The sequence below is a fragment of the Anolis carolinensis genome, chromosome 1, assembly GCF_035594765.1.
Source record: "Anolis carolinensis isolate JA03-04 chromosome 1, rAnoCar3.1.pri, whole genome shotgun sequence".
Taxonomy (NCBI): Eukaryota; Metazoa; Chordata; class Lepidosauria; order Squamata; family Dactyloidae; genus Anolis; species Anolis carolinensis.
Window position 1 is genome coordinate 80,496,075 of NC_085841.1, and position 19,913 is coordinate 80,515,987.

At 38.8% G+C, this 19,913-nt stretch overlaps 1 protein-coding gene across 1 annotated transcript in view; it reads right to left on the reverse strand.

Annotated features, from left to right (window-relative positions):
- Nucleotides 1–8,558: 8,558 nt before the first annotated feature.
- Nucleotides 8,559–19,913, reverse strand: part of aig1 (androgen induced 1) — a 139,229-nt gene continuing 127,874 nt past the window's right edge. Inside the window, exons 4-6 of the mRNA XM_003215704.4 lie at nt 16,569–16,684; nt 13,437–13,600; nt 8,559–9,302 (exon numbers count right to left, since the gene is read on the reverse strand). Of these exons, the coding sequence (XP_003215752.1) occupies nt 9,265–9,302; nt 13,437–13,600; nt 16,569–16,684 (318 nt within the window). The 3' untranslated portion in view covers nt 8,559–9,264. The remainder of the gene's footprint in view (nt 9,303–13,436; nt 13,601–16,568; nt 16,685–19,913) is intronic.

Consider the following 19,913-nt stretch of genomic DNA (forward strand, 5'->3'; position numbering starts at 1 on the left):
GTAAAGTAAAAATAGGCTTGGACTTTTAAGTTTTTTAAAAAAACTATAGGGAAATCTCCATTTGGTGTAGGGATCCTCAAATGTTTTAAGCTGAGGACCGGTTCATGGTCCTCCTGACTGTTGGGGGTGGGGCACGGATTATACAGCCACTACTTCCTATGCACACTGCACATATCTTATTTGTTGTGCAAAAAACATGAAAGAACAATACAATATTTAAATGAAGAACAATTTTAACCAACATAAACTTACCAGTATTTCAATAGTAAGTGTGGACCTGCTTTTGACTGATGAGATAGTCAAGTTAATTAGTGTGGTTATTGTTGCTGTGTGCCTTCAAACTTAGGGCAACCCTACATCTAAAGTTTAGGGTGGCGGCTGGGTAAATGACCTTGGAAGGTTGTATCCGACCCATGGGCCCTTGTTTGGGAACCCCTGGTGTAGAACATGGCTGACTTTCAACTTGTCAGGCATACAGAAATGGAGAAAATTCTTCCATAGAGCAAAGGGTATTCTCATAACTTCTGAAAAGGTAGACTTCCAAAGTGTTTTTGATATTCATATTTTGTGAACCTCTCCTTATAGTGATAAATTTGGAGAAAAGATTTTGCTTGTTTAAAACACAACAGGGTTGCTTCTCAGTGCTATCTTATTACATTCATTACATGTGACAGGATATTTAGGTAGATAGTTTAGGTAGATGGTTTTCTCCATCAGAATCTAGCTGCTGTGTTGTGTATATTTAATAAAACTTTGGTCCAAGAAGGTCCCTTTGTGACATTACAATTGCATTTGACATGACATAGATTTCTTTTTCAAATCTATGATTTAGAACTTTTTTTCCATGTTATTAAAAATTGTGAAAATTCTGAAGAGTAGCTGCAGAGTCTATTGAAGAAAGTGTTTTTGCAAAGAGGAATTAAAACTTGGGATCTGGGGTTCTGAGGGAACTACTCACTTTGTTTTTTATATTATCATTCATCTTTTGAATCACACAAACAATTTACCTTTTGAACACTATATACCTTTGGTAAACCTGATTTTTTGAACTAAACACAGTCCTTTCTTAAAAACTGCTCATCCCCCCCCCCCCCCCCAAGGACTTGACTGGTTGCAGAGAGATGGTTCTGTACAAGCTGACAATTTTGTTCCTGAACACTTTCAGTGAAAGGCAGGAAATAAGAAATATTATACATTGTTTTGTCTAGATGGCAAAAGAAGGGTACAAGATGCTGACCTGAGATGCATGAGCTTTGGATATACAGCTGAATACTTACATTTCTCTGAAGTGCTGAAACAGCAGGTCTTGGAACAAGATGCGACAGCCAATTCAGGTAGATAGGCATTGTTGCTAAATATGGATAGCGCTTCTCCATTCTTTTCCTAACACACACATATTTATAAAATCGATGACAATAAATAAATACATATTCATACCAAATCATGTGTATGTTGTTTAAGTGAATTAAAATGTATAAGACTGAGGGGGAAAAAAATCTTTTTCCTGCCCTGTTGAGTACTCAAGTTGCACATTCAGGGCTTTTCATACCAAACCCGTTGTCATATTGTTGCAGGAGAGGCCATTCACATTATCAAATCAATAATACACGGTCAATCAATAATAGAAGTAATAAAATCAATAATAGAAGTAATAAAATCAATAATAAAATCAATAATAGAAGGAGAAAACATGGAGGGAGTGACAGACTTTATATTTCTAGGCGCGATCACTGCAGATGCAGACTGCAGCCAGGAAATCAGAAGACGTTTACTTCTTGGGAGGAGAGCAATGGCCAACCTTGATAAAATAGTGAAGAGAAGAGACATCACACTGGCAACGAAGGTCCACATAGTTAAAGCAATGATATTCCCCATAGTAACCTATGGTTGCGAGAGCTGGACCATAAGAAAGGCTGAGCGAAGGAAGATAGACGCTTTTGAACTCTGGTGCTGGAGGAAAATCCTGAGAGTGCCTTGGACCGCAAGAAGATCCAACCAGTCCATCCTCCAGGAAATAATGCCCAGTGGCTCACTGAGGGAAGGATATTAGAGGCAAAGTTGAAGTATTTTGGCCACATCATGAGAAGACAGAAAAGCTTGGAAAAGATCATGATGCTGGGGAAAATGGAAGGAAAGGGGAAGAGAAGCCAACCAAGGGCAAGATGGATGGACGGTATCCTTGAAGTGACTGGCTTGACCTTGAAGGAACTGGGGGCGGTGACGGCCGATAGGGAGATCTCTCGTGGACTGGTCCATGAGGTCACGAAGAGCCGGAAACGACTGTGTGACTGAGCAGCAGCAATGCACCGTGGTGACTGCATGAATTCTAATTCTGTGATTAAAGCCCACTCCATCTCCTTTGACGAACAACTGCAAGTGTGTGTCATACCTGACATTATAATTAACTTTAAACAGCAACCCTGGGTTTGTGAATTTGTTGTTTACTTCAGTTTTGCTTCCTTTCCCTTTCTATACTCTCTCATCCCAAGGCTGGTGTAAAAGCTCAAATGTTCTTTAAAAGGGAAGACAAGCAACATAAAGAGAGAACTTACAAGAAGCTTATCAATTGTGTTCTAAACCAACGTTATCACTGAAATGACAGTCAAACATGGGTCAGTTATCAGCTTTCCTCGATACCCATGTTTCAGGAAAGCTGTGTGCCTTTTTAAATTATTTTTAAAGACACCATATAAACATTAAAATATTTATCTTAGGGGCATCTACACTGTAAAATTAGTGCAGTTTGAGAGGACTCTACTTCCTATTGTTTAGAGATATAGTACCATGGGAACTGTTGTTCTATAATGCTTTTTGTCTTCTCTGTCTCACCAAAATACAAACCTCAGCATTCCTTAGCATTGAGCCATGACAGTGAAAGTGGTGACAAAAGGCATCTCTGGAATGTGCAAAATTGCTTGGGAATAGATTTTGTCATCCACTGCCATGTGGTTGGCATCTGCACACTTAAATTATGCTGCAAAAATTGTCTTTAGAGACAAAATTAAAGTTTTTGAATGAATGCAGACAGTAAAGGTGAGCATACAATATCAGAGTCATGACATGTATTATACTTGCACTGGTATATTTAACCATATACTCTATGATATAGATTATTATTTGTATACTATTTTATTTATCTAAAAATGGTGCCATCTGTGTGCACTGTGCTTAACAAAGTATAGGAGGTCAGGTTCCTGCCCAGAGGAGCTTATAGTTTAAGATTCAATGCAGGTGACACAATAGGGAATGAATAGAAATACAGGGCTGAAAGATCACAGTGAACCACAGAGAAATGGGGGAAGGAGATATTTAAGAAAGGTTGTTTTAATAAATAATCATAAATATTTGTATTCCGAAAAACATTCACCTAAGCCATTTGTTTCAAAGAAAGGAAAGGAACTTCAGACAACCCTGGGCTACAACATAGTTGCCATTTAAATGCTCCACTCGTTTTGCAAGAGGTGCTTCCCCGTGCATGCAACCGATAATTCAAGGCTAGCGTAATGTTTTAAAAGACATGGAAAAGTGGAAAGGGTATTGTACCATCAGATCAGCGTATGTGTAGCGAGCCCTTAAACATGACAGGCGCATTATGAAAGAACTATCAGAAAAGAAACTTCTGAGGGAACTCCTGTAACCTCTGAAACAGTCCACAGCTCATCCATTTCCCAGCCCCTTTCTTTCATCTCTTGCTTTGGCTCTTAAGAGAAGGCTGACCAAAAGAGAAACGGGGAGCAATAACTGAAGAGCTGCTTGATAAGATAGGTCTCATACAGGGAGACAAGAGTAAAGGTATGCTGTCATACTGCAATTCGTATGCTGAAATCACAGGAGAAAGAGGCATTTGCAAAGCATATTACTTCTTGCAATGACCAATTTGCCTACTTTTGTTATATGAACTTTTAAACAATGTGTGTGTGTGTGGGGAAACGGACAGTAGGAGAATTCTGAAATTATATCCTGGTGTAGTGTATATTGGCTTCACAGTCTGTGCTTGTTTTATGTTCTTTGCCTTTAATTGGATTGACATATAATCCAGAAACTGTGGGTTTGTTTAGATGTGGGTGCAAAACTGTAGCTGTATCAGCATTGTGGTTGGTGCGCAGAATCAGCCCAAGTTAATTTGCTCCCTAAGGGCCCTTCTACACACACCCTAAAATCCGAGAGAAACCAGGATAAAAGGGTGCGTGTGTGTGTGTGTGGGGGGGGGGGGGGTGTTGGCAGTGCATGCTGAATCACATAATTGGCTGAAAACAGGATAAACACAGGTTTAAACCCGAGATCGCCCAAAAAATGCATATATAGCATCGCTGTATATCCCTGCATTCAAGAAAAATACAAAACTTTACTGCAATATGTTGGTGTGAACTGTTCCAGTGCATGTCCACATTTTAAAATCTCAAAACAGCTGATAAGGGCTGTAAACAGATGGAGCCACAGACACGCAGGTGGCTAAATGGAAAAACAAAGGGAAAGCAATTCTCATGAGAACTCTCTGCAACCATTCCTTTGTTCTCCTATTTATGAATTAAACAGATCTTGAATTTACACAGTAGACGCCAGTATAGCAGGCAAGTGACCGCAAAGGGAAACGGGGTTGAAAAGGGCAAAATATAAGGCAGCAGGAGGGTGAGGAGAAATAATGACAAGAAATCTGCTTGTGCACACATTCATATATCTGCATCAGCACTTATGAGGTCCAGAGCCACTTGGAGAGTCAATTTTAAAAAATTAAAAGAAAACTTCCAGCTGATGTCCCATGTCTATTTTGTGGAATTCTAAAATTATTATTAATAGTATTGCTATTACTATATTTATTTATACCCTGCTTTAACTCCCTCGAGGGTGGAAAGGACTATTTGCACGGTCTGAGAGCTCCGCGTCTGGACTTGCTTTCAGGTACCACAATTTTTTACACCACTTTTTTGTCCTGGATTATGAGGCTGTCTGGAAGGGCCCTCTGGTGATCTGTCTTCCAAAGACCACGTGGAAAAGCTAATAGGCTGTCAGTTGAAGTCATCTTCAGTGTTGACAATGAGGTGTGAACCACTGTGTATCATGCTATCCGAACCCCTTGTGTATCATCCAATCTGCCTTTCTTCTAAATTAAACAGGATTACATGAAAAGAAAGGCAGTCTGCATGACACACAATTCTCTCCAACATTTTGCTTCTGTTGGCTGTGGAAACTACATAATGAATTGGTCTCACTGATGCAACTGTCTGGAGAAGCTACCCTTTGAGTAACTTCTAGTTCCACAGCTCAGTGTTCCAGAAAATAATGTATCACTAATAAAATACAGTAAGACCACATATACGCAGAACTGATGTATGAGGTTTCACTTATCTATGCCTTCATTTACTTGCTTAGGTTGTCCTGTTCAATTACACCGCCTTCTCAGTAACTCTGTCATCCATTCCATTGAGAAAGAAATCCAAATAAGATCTGGAAATCTATGCCCAACTAATATGGGGGTACATCACACTCAACCTGCATGCATGATTAGGGGCTACTACTTTAACTGGGACTATTTCTCATTGGCTCTGATGACATTGGATAAGAGAGAGGATAGTTTTTTTTAAAAAAAATGGATATGATATTGCAGATGTAGAGACTATTTTTTAAATTGTAATCTGTAAATTTGCAATTTTAATTGCTTGGATCCAGACTTTGTTCCTGCCAGCAGGAGAATCCCCAAAGAACTGTTCTCATTAGCAGAAGGCAGGGAGGAAAGTTGTTTGCCTTCCAAAGTCTGCTCTGGAGGGTTGAAAAATCTTTTCAGCAATGTGGAGATTGGTACTGGGTACTCCCCTTTTCTTCAGAGGACTAAAAAAGCTTTCCATTATAATAGTCTTTTTGTTTGTAGGAGGCACAGTGTTGATCCAGTTCTGTTTGTTACAGGTGCATGTATGCATAACCTCCCCACTTCACACACATTTCATACATGAAAACTAGGTGTAGTAAACAACATCAGAATGTAGTCATGATGGCAAAAGTTATTAATGAGGAAGACTCACATTTGGGGAGGATAAGCAGTTTGAATTTTCTCAATCCTACTAGGAAAGAAAAGGCCCCACACACATCTCTCCCCGCCCCACTGTTGAGCTCATTGAATGGAAACTATTGTTGTACTTTGAACCTTTTTGCAGAAACTGAAGTAACCTGAGGAAAGTGGGAGGCAGAAAGAGAACCTGGGACATTTTAAATGCAGTTGAACAAGTGGAGCAACAGATTATTAATCTGGACTCTCCCTACCAAACTAGGATCATGTAGGGTATGAGTTTGGCAATATCATAAAAATCAATCAACCTCTTTAAGGCTTTAATAAATTATGTCTAGCTAAGGTATCTCAGGGTATTCAATGTAATGAACCAGCAACTATTTTTTCAATGTGCTAAGGACTGGCATTATCCTTAGGCCCATTGACTACAACTGATGCTTTCTTTCCTGGAAACCTACCAGGGATTAGCAGCTCAATGATTGCTTTGATTGGCATTGGTCTAATAATCCCTCCACAAGTTATTCCTATGATACAAAAGTGACATTAAAAATCTAGGTCACAGGTTACACTAGAGCTCCTACTCAAACCAACATAATATTTCCTAGAAATCAGTGTGAACCTTATGTAGAAAGCAGCTCAAGGTCTTCCCCTGTAGCTTAATACTTCTGATGTTACATTCCTGTTGGAGAGAGCTGCAAGAGAGTACTCTTATGCTGCCTAACAGCTGTGCTCTGTAAACACAGAAGCCTATCTAGTCCAGTACTCAATTTGCCTAGTGGCCACTTAGCTGGACAGGAATGCAACACAACCTGTCTTTTTCACCTTCTCCATTCTGTACTACTTGAACCATTGCCCTAGCTCTTCGAGCTGCCTCAGACAGGAAGAATGTGGACTATTCAGTAATATTTCTGTGTTCTTTCTCTTTTTAACATTTACCATTTGTGCAGTGAGTAGAGCAAAGTACAGACAAAGGCCAGCACCCAGTGTTTAATGAATAAAAAGGTCAATGAGAAACACAGACTCAGACTGCAGACATGCAAGTCCCAACAGCAAAGAATGCATTATGCAAGCCCTGCCACATGAAAGCACTCTTAAGATTATTAACAAACTGGAGGCTCTCATTTTTATCCAACCTGAGCTTCACATTGTTGATAGTGAAACATTAATTTATATTGTCCCGCTGAAGTGTTTAAAAACCTTGCATTGCACTTTGTGCATTGACTATAAATATTTCCTCATAGAGATATGTGACTAAAGTGAGGCCTTTCAGCCTCTTTGGTACAAGTATTCCCATATATACACAGCAGTCTTGCAAATGCACTGACAGCCTTAATTTTGCTTATTTCTGCTCTAATAGCTTATGCCGTGAGCTGCAATCCTACACCCACTCACCCTGGATCAAGTCCCATTTCAACCTAAAAGGAAACTAGACTGGGTGTATATGAGTATGGTGTATGAGTAGGCTTAGATAGTATTGTGCTACAGATTTATCGCCCGATAGAAGATACATAAATGCTCCATCTACAGACTGAAAGAGACCTGAAACACAATTTCCTTTACGTTCATGGTCCCACAGTTCTGCCTACCAATTGTCCAATTGAGGGGAGGAAGAGGTGCCCTCCTTGCTTAGATTACAGGCCACCCATTATGCTATCTAGAAAGAAGCATATTCTGGTTGAATGTGATTATCTTCAAAAATGTAAATTATTCCAATTTGTATGAACTGCTTCACATATGATTCATGACTTTGAACCCCTGCCTGCTAAATGAATGTAGATCATTTCTAGCCCCTGACCACTGTTTGGAAACCAGAGAGGTCCCTGTCTTCTGTGTCATCAAAAGGGACTTTGGGACACACTTCCCAGGCTGCTCACCAGTTCAGTGGCAACTCCATATGTAGATAGGCTGGAATTCTATTGGGGAAATATGCTGGTGCAACCTGATGTTACACTATGCATGCCATTTTTAGGATGTTACAGAAGGAGATATTCAGCATCTTCCTTTATACTGCTCTGTTACATGGATGGCAGCTTCTGAACTTGCCTCCCTCAGTCATGGCATCATCTAGCTACAGTTCTGCAGCTACAAGAACAGTTGGAGCTCTCCCTTGAACTTTTAAAAAGTATGTGTGCTTACAAGGTCAAGGATGGTAACATACATTCTCCAGGCTGCAGATGCTGCCTAGCACTCCTGCCCATGCTTCGGTATTTGGAAGCTGCCCTCCACTGAAGGTAGAAGGAAGTTGTGCAGAATGGCATGGTGTAATATGCTCCCAAAATACCCATGACCTTGCCTTTGTAATACTATTGCTTGGTGTCTCCTATTCTACCCCAAAATCTATTTGTAACCAATCTCCTCCAATGTATTTTCCATGTAATGCGGGTTACAAACCTATTGTCAAATAAATATTAAATTGCAGCAATCTGCCTGTCACTTGCATTGGATTAGAAAAGGGTATGATAGGTGAAAACATATTTCTTCTTAAAAAATTAGCTGTGCTTTAAAAAGTACCTCCTGGAAAGGGAGACTTGGACAGCATGGCAGGAGGAGCTAGAGAGGCAGGGATAGTCTGACCTTTATTAATTATTTGCTTCTCAGGAACAATATGCATACATTTTAGTTGCAATATTTAGTACTTATAATAGTTCACACCTGACTTTTTTTGGGGGGTGGGGGTGGGAATAATTAAAAATTAAGTAGGGAAGAGGATAAGAACAAAGAGTATAACCTCCCCACATCGTATCTTGAAGGTGTCCCATCTGTCACAAGAGCATTCCTAACCTTGAATTTTCTATTCCATCCTCATTGTTTCCAGCATCTATTGCAAGCTACTTAATCAAAACACAACAGTTTTCTTTGATTTGTTTGTGGTAGCTGATCCACCACATCACAGACGATACAGTCAGAAAATACAAATGATTTCCACAGTGGTTCAGTCTTGGGCTGCCTAATCGTATTTCTAAATCAGAGCTAGAATAAATCCCCTTAATTCTTCTCGCTACCACCAGAAGAACGCAATATTGATGAACATAATGGCATGTGCTAAGGACCTTGGAGAGATACCCATCAAATAAAGTCTTTTAGGCAGATTTAGATTATCAGGAAGGAGGAGGAGGTTGTCAAATCAATACCCCCTTAAGGAAATAATAAAAGTATCCTAGATGTTTTGTTCAAGTAAATGGCTTCCTCTTGCAACATCTCTTAACATAGAGATGCCTTCCATGTAGCAGCAGAGTCTTCTTTTCTGTTCTTTCAGCTCATATTCAGTCCAATTTTGGCTTTTCTTTTCCTTCTTCCATACCTGAGCACAAACAGAAAAACTAGTTACTGCCAATAATCTCCCTTTATTTTTCTTATCTTTAACAGCAAGCCAAGCAGTGAAATCAGAGTTTAAGTAGCTTGCCAGGGACACCTAAATGAGATTAAATTGCTATATATGTAAGACAGTGTGAATTGACTTTGCTTGCTTTAAAACTGCCTTTTTGCATTTCTTGCACTTGGTCAAAATATATGAGTATGTGTATATCCTTTTTTGGACTACAAATCACATAATTCTCTGTTTTGCTGAACCCACTTGTGATCATTCATATGCAGGCACCACAATTATAGTGTTAGCTAGATTATGCCCACTGTGATTTTCTAAAAAAATCAACACATTCAGTTCTCAAGATACTTTTTCTTGGGCAAGGTTCTATTATTAGCTCCTGGCAAAAGTTTTGTTCTTTTGTCTGCTTAACTTATTTGGATTAAATCTCCCTGCCAAACACCTCAGAAATTTTCAGAAAGTGTTTCTTTTGGAGGTTTTCAACACAGATGCATATCCCAAGGAAAGATTTCTGATCTTACAATGGGACAGGATACAGGGGTGGGCAGGGATGAGGGGAAATCTTTTGAAAGAGAAACCTGACCATAAATCATATTACAGTTTGAATGGAAAAAACTGCTTGGCTCCAAGTTTGAACAGTGGGCCCCTATGAAAAATGCATCCATCTCAACTTGGATTACAGAGAAGGGGTAAAGGCATTTTGTACTGGCAGCTTTATTGAGGAATATAATAGGGAAACAATTGAGTCTGAACATTGCCAATGATCAGAAAACAATGGGTTGGGTGTTGCTGACAAACCAAAAAAATAATTGGATAGCCAGTCAAAGGTTTAAGAAAATAAAACAATGGCATGGCTCCAGAAAGGCATATATTGGCTCTGGATTCTGTGTTGTTGCCAATTTCTGCTCCCCTGTGTCCTTTGCTGCTGGAGGGAACTTTCCAGTGGTTTTAAATGGTGCTGTTTTATTTCTTTTACAAAATAGCCATCACCCTATTTTCCTGAGAAGAATGTGAGCGCTGATGGATCCAGGACTCTGGCAGAAATTCTAAATCCTTCAGACCCATGGGTCAGCACTGGCTTGCAGAATGGGAAGATTTTTCTTTCTCTGCCATGTTTGAGGCTTAGCTTGGAAAAACTAACCACAGATTATTTTGTCAGCAGTGGATTTTATTGAATGTAGCTTTTGAAGAAGGGAGGGGGAGAGGAGAAGGCTTTTAAATAATACCTTGTTAATGTCTTCATTTTCCCTTGCACCCCATGCAACTGCCTCAGTAAGATCCCCTTTTCCAGGGGTTCATTTTCTGTGGTTCCACATATCCACAATTGCCATTCCTGAACATTTTGGCAAGCATTTCTTGGTTGCCCAGCATGACTCTACGGTTTGCTGCAACCAGAAGTTGACCTCCCACTTTCAAGAGTTTGTACATGCATTTGAGGAACAAACAGGAGGAAAATTGGGGCCAGATTAGCAGCAGTGAGTGGAGGGGGCTCCTCCAGGCCATGGAAGTGGTTTCCAAGCCTCCCTTTAACTCTGCACCAAACCTTATATCTTTGGATCATGGTTTACTACTTGAACTCAGTACCGTGATCACTGACTGAAAATATAGATTCGGGACTTTCCACAGTTTCAGGGGTATTGGTACATATCCCCCATAGATAAGGGAGTCGTATGTGGGGCACCTGTCAAATCCTTTAGGGAACATATGTTTTACAGCAATTATACAGGGCAGTTGCCTTTGCTTAGTTCTAAAAACCTCAAAAATCTATATGCTAATATTTTTGAAAATTACATTTGTAATCAGATTGCTTCCAACTTTTCTAGGACAAAATAACATTTTTTTAAAAATGAACAAGATTTTATACAAAAAATGAACAGCTTACATATTGTTTGGGTCTGGATGATTAATAGTTGAAACTATTTGTGCATTGTTAGGCACTCAAGACAATGTGTGTTTAAAATTTATTTTTATTGTTCAAAATGATACAAAAGCAACATAAAATTGGAAATAAGACATATTGCACCAAGTGAATAGAAGAATATTTTAAGCACCACATTCCAATTTTCCATTTGTGTACAAAGATACATTATTGATACCATCAATAAATAAACTTCAAATGGATTTTTCCAGAACCTCAATAGCTCTGATGAAGAGCCATCTGGAGATAATTCTGTTCCAGTAAACATAATAAAAGAGTACCACATATCAATCAATTTGTCATAGCATATATTTTCACATGTAGATCTCAGCTGGTATGACAATTTATCCATCAAAGCCAGTGTCCTGGGGTTCATTTACAATACATGAGTATAGTGCTACATGCCACCACAACTGCCATGGCAACACCACATGGAATCCTGGAGTTGGCATTTTATGGAAAGGCATTTAGAATTCATAGCCAGGGAACCCTAGTGCCTCATCCAACTACACATTCCAGGATTCCATGGGATATTGTCAGAGATTAAAACTGAACCAAAATAAGATCACTAGACAACCAACTGCACATTTTCAGCATGTTGTTGTTGTTGTTGTTGTTGTTATTATTATTATTATTATTATTATTACACCACTTTTTCTCTCCACAAAGGAGACTCAAAGTGACTTAGGTCTGTGTGTCAACTCCACTAGTTTCAAGTATGCTTTAGAGCCAAATTTATAATTTTATCTCTCAAAGTTCTAAATAAAAGAAGCTATCTGAAATATCATTTTCCCAAATATCTATCTATCTATCTATCTATCTATCTATCTATCTATCTATCTATCTATACAAACCCAGGCTTTATCTTGAGTACATGTAACTTCCATGTACAACCCTCTCATCCTGTTATCCTTATTTTTTTCTCCCATCCCTAACTGTAAATGCTGGACATAGAGGATTAAGGAAGCTGACTCAATGACACTGTGAGAGCTGTTGTACCTGAGTCCACACTGAGTGTTGGTCTTGGTGAATTCCTAGGGCAGCTGGGTTGTCTTACACCTAAATGCTCTACAGTGCTGGTAGAACTGCTCAGTGAAATTTTTGCACAAAGAGGTATTCAATACTGAATACCTCCTCACACAATATCACAAAAAACAGATATGTCCAATTTCAAGAGTGAGAAGTACCTAAAGGATTCCAGACTAGGTTTTTTGCCCATTGCTTATGCGTGTCACGGTATCCAGTGTATCCCACACCCCATGGAACCCCAGTGGGAAGGAGAAAAGTGCTAGAAGCAAAGTACTTTTGCCCTATGCCTTCGTTAAAAATACTCTTATTTCCCTTTTGCTGAAACTTCTATATTGGAGGCATGATTAGAGACTCTGGATCCTGAGAGGGCTTGGGATGCTCTCCTGAGGCTACTTAATTGCATAGTAGATTATTTCTGTTTGCTTATTGCATGCTGTCCAGATTTTTTTTTTGACTGGCATGCAAGTATCATAAATAAATAAATAAATAAATTAAAAATATAGCTAAGCATCTTGCATAAATCATAGCTTAATCTGAACATTCATTAGAAGAGTACTTTTCCCACTCCATCTCTCATAATACTTGACAGAATTTTTAATATGAACCCAGCATGTATGCAGGTAACCTCTTACTACCCCACTATATAGCATGAAGAAGAAGTAGAGACTGTCCAATCCACACCAAGAAATTGGCAGGGGGCTCAGCAAGGCCTCATGGCCCGTCTACACATTCAGCGAATATTGACAGGCAAATGATAGGGCTTACTTCATGTCTACTCAGGTTGGATATTGCTTTCCATTCTACCTTTTTTCTCCCAGGACATTCCTAGACCATAGTAAAGGTGAGGTGTTTTTCAATTAAGTGTAAAATATGAGATTAAAATTATCACCGACATCCAAATACAGGCTACCTCTACATAAAACCACCTTTGGTATTGAAATCTGTGAGCAACTTCTTTTCAATCCATCATTTTTGGGAGAATGAAAAAGCAGAATCATGAAACACACCGAATTCTAATAAATTACATTATAATGATTGATAAGTAATATTTTCTCTAACATAGTAATACTATGTTAAAGCCAGCAAGAGTCACTCTCTAGAATGAATACGCGAAGCAGCTCTTACTTCATACTCACATGAGTGTTTCTTAGAACAATACTCACATTTATGCGTATCCCAGATGCTATTGTTTAGTAGTTCGCCCAGCAGGTAGAGGACATCAATAATTATAGTTACAATGGCAAAGAAGACAATTTTAGCCCCTGAGCCAAGGTAATCTAGAAGAGGGTATACCCAAACACCTGTGATATGATAAATCCAACAGATCCTGGTAGAAAATGAAGACAAAACCAGAAAGTATTCAGACAAAAGCTTACACTATAAAATTATCTTCCAACAGCACACTTGTACACATTTCTATTCAGAAGTAAGCCCCACTTAATTTCATGGAGTTTATTCTCAGATAAGTTGTTATAGGCTTTGAACTTTAATAAGCTGGAGACAAAATTCAACCCAACATCTCATTTAACTTAGATTTATCTGTAAGAAAACCAATGTTTAACTGTGGTATTTAAAAAAAGTAATGTGTTCAGGTTGGGGGTTATCATCCAGCTTATATCAAATATCCAAAGTCAGGTTTTGATATTAGACCACCAAGAAATCTCAGGAATTATACTGCAAAACAACTGCTAGCCACTTGACAATACTAGACCAGAAAGGCAACTTCCTATGTAAACCCTTCTATGGTTTATAGTGAAAAGTATAGCTTTTTATATAAAAAATACCCCTACATTCTTAATATGACACACATGAGGATGAAGAAAAGTGCTTGCAATTTCCTGTTCCCTAAATCTTGCTACTCTCACTTTCCAATTATTGATGCCTTATGTAAGAACAGGAGATGCTACCATCAATGTGGTTAAAGGAAAGTTAATTTATTTATGACTATGATGCCTAGAGGCAAATGAGCATGAATAATAGAAACTCAGTCACCATGATCTAAATGTTTCAGTGATAAGAGAAGGAAGCACTGTGGCACATTGAAGATTAAGAGATTTAGGCTGCAATCATTTATGCACTTACCTAAGAGTAAGTCCCATTGACCCGAAGGCCCTTCTTCTCATGAAGCTTTTCAGACGATAGCTGGCACCAGAGCTCACTGGACACCAGAGCACAGGGAATACTAAGTTACCTTATTGTTCACTGCCTTAGGGGTTGCTGAATACTATAAGATTGGTATTTTGCGTGTTTTTGTCCATTGTTGTTTATTTTTCCAGTTCTGTTCCCACCTTCCTCATTCTGTTGTAAAGGTACTGAACTCTATCGTTGAAAGAGCTCTAAAATCACATCTCTTGTGTTCCCTTAAAACAAAAGAGGTGGTGGTGGGACAGATTTCACGGAGATGCTGGATAACTATTGCTAGCCACTTTAGCAAATATTGGGCTGGACAGTGTGATCTACTATGAGCCAGTTTCCAGTGTTTTACTCCATTACTAGGGATCTACTTTTGAATATGACTGTAAACATATCCATCCTATTAGAAAACCCGGAATAATTAATTATTCACTTCACTGTAATCTACTGAACTAAAGCTTTAATCCAAGGAACATGTATGAGGAAATAGGTTTACTGTAAATCAACGGAACTTTGTTCGGTGTGTTTAGGATTGGGTTGTTAAGGAGCATCTAAGTGTCCTAGCAACTCTTACCCAGAACGTTTAAATGTTAAACAGTGGCAACAGATCCTTAACCCATACACTGTCAATGAATGGCATTCATGACTTCATCTATAACTGGTATGTGTTAATATTTTGTATTTTGCTGGATAAAGAAATCACCTTTAGACAGCTGATCCTATTGTCACAGTTACCGTTCCATGCACCTTTACTTCCGGATTTAGTCCAGGGGTCCGGGTGATTTTTTTTTCCATGTCAGGAGTGACTTGAGAAACTGCAAGTCACTTCTGGTGTGAGAGAATTGGCCGTTTGCAAGGATGTTGCGAAGGGGACACCCGGATGTTTGGATGTCCCCGCATAGAGCTGGAGCTGATAGAGGGAGCTCATCCACACTCTCCCTGTGTTGGATTCGAACCGGCAACCTTCAGGTCAGCAACCCAACCTTCAAGTTACCGGTCCTGCTGGCACAAGAGTTTAACCCACTGCGCCACCGGGAGCTCTGGGTGATAATGATCTCTAGGGTCTTAGAAGCAAATTTCTACACTACACCATTTAGATTTTTATTTGTTGACATCTTCAGTACATATATTCTAATTTTTGATTTTCATTTATGTTTTTTTTTATTTTACCCTATAGCAACAGTACAAGCAAATGCAAAGCCGCTACCAAATTTAGATAGGGAAAGAACAACTCAATGTAAGTGCTCCTTCAAGGATAGAGTTAAGAAACACCTATGACTACATATGACTGACCTCATTTTATAGCACAGTACTCAGCTCCACTCTCATGTTATCCATCCTCACCCTAGATTAGAGGTATTGTGGATATTCCTGCATTGTCTATATTACAAATGTGATTAGGAAAAGTAGCAGTGCTACCATGGAAACATCATCTGATGGCCTTTGTGAAGGAGCTCATTCCTCCTTGAATACATGCTAACTCAATCCTGCACAATAATGGGCTGATCAACCTTAGGCATAAAGCTTCCATACAAGATTACTTGTTATTACCTCTAATGAATGCCTTCAACAATGCAATTCCTGTCCAACCGCATTATTAGATAAGCACAAGGGAACATGCATTAAGGCACACTTTAGAGTGCAAAGCCAGAGCTATTTTGCTGAGTCCCTACCATTTGCAAGCTTCAGGGGAAAGTAGACAGTTTAGTTCTAAGTATGTCTTGAAGGGGAAAAAAAACCCTTAGGTTTCATCTTTCAGCTGAGGTAAAAAATGCTTGAAACTAAATGTACAAGATATTTAATATTTATAATGATCACAGAAAATAGAAATTATTGTATAAATCCATGTTTAAGTCAAGAACAGGTTGTGGGGCCAACACAGGTTTTGGGGCAGCTGCTTTATAAAAATGACACAAAATTATGGATTTTGAGGATTGTTTGGCAAAGAGGGAAATGCATCAATGCTGCCTCGGGGTCAGCCACCTCTGGTCGCTGCTCCCAGGCATTAAGAAAAGGCCCAAAGTGATGCTATGGTAGAAAGAACAGAGAGAGTTGGAAATCTGCTTACACTGAAATTGGCGATTCGGTGTCATAATGCAAAATAATAATAATAATAATAATAATAATAATAATAATAATAATAATAATAATGTATTGCTTACCATAATATGTAGCCAACAGAAAAGACACTCACAGCAATCAATCCATAGGTCTTGCTGGGATAATCATGATGTGTCGTTCTCATCTCGATTAATATAAAAGGTAAAACAGTTGTATGCTAGAATAAAAACAAAACAAAAATCTAGAAAAATATTTCATAGCAGCATTTTGGAAAAAGTTTTTTTAGCAGGGGAAGTTACACTTACAATTTTGTTTTTGAAAATCTGCACAGATAGTCAAACATAAGCTCTGTTATCAAGTTGAATTCAATATTGCGAGGAGAGTATGTAGGGCATTGGAACTAATGGGACCAATTCTATGAATCCACTGTGTTCTATAAACTTTACTTACTGCTGCACTAGAAGTGCTTACCCATGAGTAGAATGATCTCCAACATATTTTCCCTGTACTGGAGAAAATTTTAAAGCATGCACAGAAAGCTGCACAGAAAAAGGCTGCTTCATTCCTAATTCTAAATAAGGTTGAAGACATCTGCCAGTCTATCTGATGGGAAAAACACAATTCTTGACAGATTTTGTTTTGTGGTGATCAGCTCTTCTAAAGGATGTGAATACCATGTGATGGTCTTCCCAGAGACCCCCATTATTATTTCTGAATTATAAAGATTTGCAAACTCATACCTTCAGCCAAGTGTCTCACTTCTGCATGAAAAATTCAACGAATTATATTATAGAAAAACTCTAGTGTGGGCAACATTTTTCATGATCACAGTATCTCCCTGGTCAAGTAGTGGGATCAGCTGGCCAAGGACAAAAGAGTTGCCCCTAACCCTATAGGCACCAAACAGTTAATAGTGATAACACCTAAGAACAGAAAATGTTTTTCCTCTAAACTCTCACATAATTGTATTACTACACGGGTTCTCCATTTTCATAATGGCTAAGCTAAGTGGTATGGTGAACTTTACCATATGATCCACAATTCCTATGAAGGAGCAGTACTAGCAATTAAGTGGATTTAGTCCTTCTGATGACATAGGAACTAAATGCAACATAAATCAAATATGTTAAGTGAATAATAAACCTGTAGGGGCAGACTCACTTGCCAAACACTGCATGTCAAGAGACACATTGACAGTTAAAAAAAATTCAGCTATTTCTAGACTACTCCAGATAGGATATTGTATTTTCTAATATCCACATTCTCAGTGAAAAGGGGTTCCTGATACTGGATAAACTCCTGCTGACAATAAAGGCAACAGCCACAAGGTTCTCTGGGCTTTGAGACTTCATTGGGGAAAACTGGCTTATGCAAAAATGCACCTTTTTCCCTGAACGGAAAATGTGTTTTGAGGTTTAGAATTTATCATGAACAAATTGCAATATTTTTGAACCAGATGCCCTGCTTCCTGCTGAAATACGTTGCTTTTTAAAACATGTATTTGTACAAACTGGGTGAATATAGCAATTTAAATTCTAAAGTTTTAAATAAGTTTCAATTTTTTTTAAAAAATGGTTGTATTTTCATGAAACAGGGAGAAAAATGTGGATATTCTTGTACGCAGGAATAAAAGAAGGATTCATATTTCTACTCTGTGCTTATACACACAGAAAGACACCTTATGCCAAATTAGCCCATTGGTCCGTGTAGCCCAATACTGTCAAAACTAAGGTTCTTTGGGATTCTGAGCAGATGTTTCTCAAGCCCATCTTGTCCATGTTCGGTATTGCATCAAGGATCTCATGCAGTCAAATCCAATGCCCTACTAGTGACCTACAATGTTGGTTTCTTCCTTTCCCCCTGCAATGTGCAGCAAAACACAACACGTGACCTTATATAACTGCTCTGTATGTTGAGGTGAAAGTACTTTCCTGCATTCACCTCAACATGCAGAGGGGAGAGCAATACTCATAATATAATGACACAATATCCCATGCTTCTTACATGCTGCTTACAGATTTTTCTTTTTCCAATGAGAATTTCCAACTGAATTTTTTTCTGTTCAAAAATGAACAATACATCCAAATAGCTTGCCCTTATTGTTACATTTAGTTTCCCCCAATAAACATTGAAACTATCTAAAAACAAAACATCTGGGCATCACCAACATTTAATACACTTTACTTAGTGTCAGGCCTGGCTACCATAATGCTCACGTTTTAAATAAGAGTGAGATATTTTTTATCATTCTTGAAGACGTATCATTGACAGAACTTTCCAGATCCAAACCTGCTATCCATAAGAAAGTCCTTATGTTTTCTTCAGAGGCTTACTGCTTCATTCCATTATATGTGTAACAGAAAGGCAGGATATCCAAATATGATGTCTAGTTAATGGGAATCCATGAGTGAACCTCACCCCCTCTACGGACAGAGACTTTTTGATAGCAGCACTTCTTCTATTATGGAGGATTATTGTCATTGACCAACACAGAGGATGCACTCTCAGGGTAGCCACAATCATTTTGTTACTATTGCATAGTTTATGGGTGTTAGCATTCTATTATCCAAGAAAAGACCAGTGCTGTTGTGACAAGGACTTTAAATTGACGCGTTCAGGGGCTGCAGTGGCATAGCGGGTTAAACCGATAAGCTGCAGAACTTGCTGACCATAGGTTGGTGGTTTGAATCTGCAGGATGGGGTGAGCTCCCATTGTTAGCTCTGGCTTCTGCCAACCTAGCAGTTCAAAAACATGCAAATGTGAGTAGATCAATAGGTACCGCTCCAGCAGGAAGGTAATGGTGCTCCATGCAGTCATGCCAGCCACATGACCTAGGAGGCATCTACGGACAACGCTGGCTCTTCGGCTTAGAAATGGAGATGAGCACCAGCCCTCAGAGTCAGACTCAACTGGACTTAATGTCAAGGGGAAATGTTTACCTTTACCTTTTAGTAACACATCCTTTTAAAATGCATTCTCTTCTGCAAGGTTATAGTTGTAGAGGAAACACTAAATTTGAAATAGCCAAATTTCCATAGGGGATAATTCTTTTACTCTCCACTGTTTATGCACAGCTGCTTTTAAAAAATGACACAAAACATAAAACACATCATGCTGTGCAGCAGCTATTATGCTATGGATACAGGCCAGCTACTGCTGCACTATTCCTAGCTGTTTCAAGTGGGACTACCACACATCTCACTGAAACGGAAGTTGCCTTCAAAACAATGTATTTTAGAAAACACCCTATCTATCTATCTATCTATCTATCTATCTATCTATCTATCTATCTATCTATCTATCTATCTATCATCTATGGCAAAAAAATATAACATTGAGATTAGGGAGAGGCAGCAGCAGGGAAGGAGGGAGGGAGGGAAGGAAGGAGAATTAATAAACATGGTTTTAAATTGAGAGTCAGTGTGATGCAGAAGTTTGTGCTGGT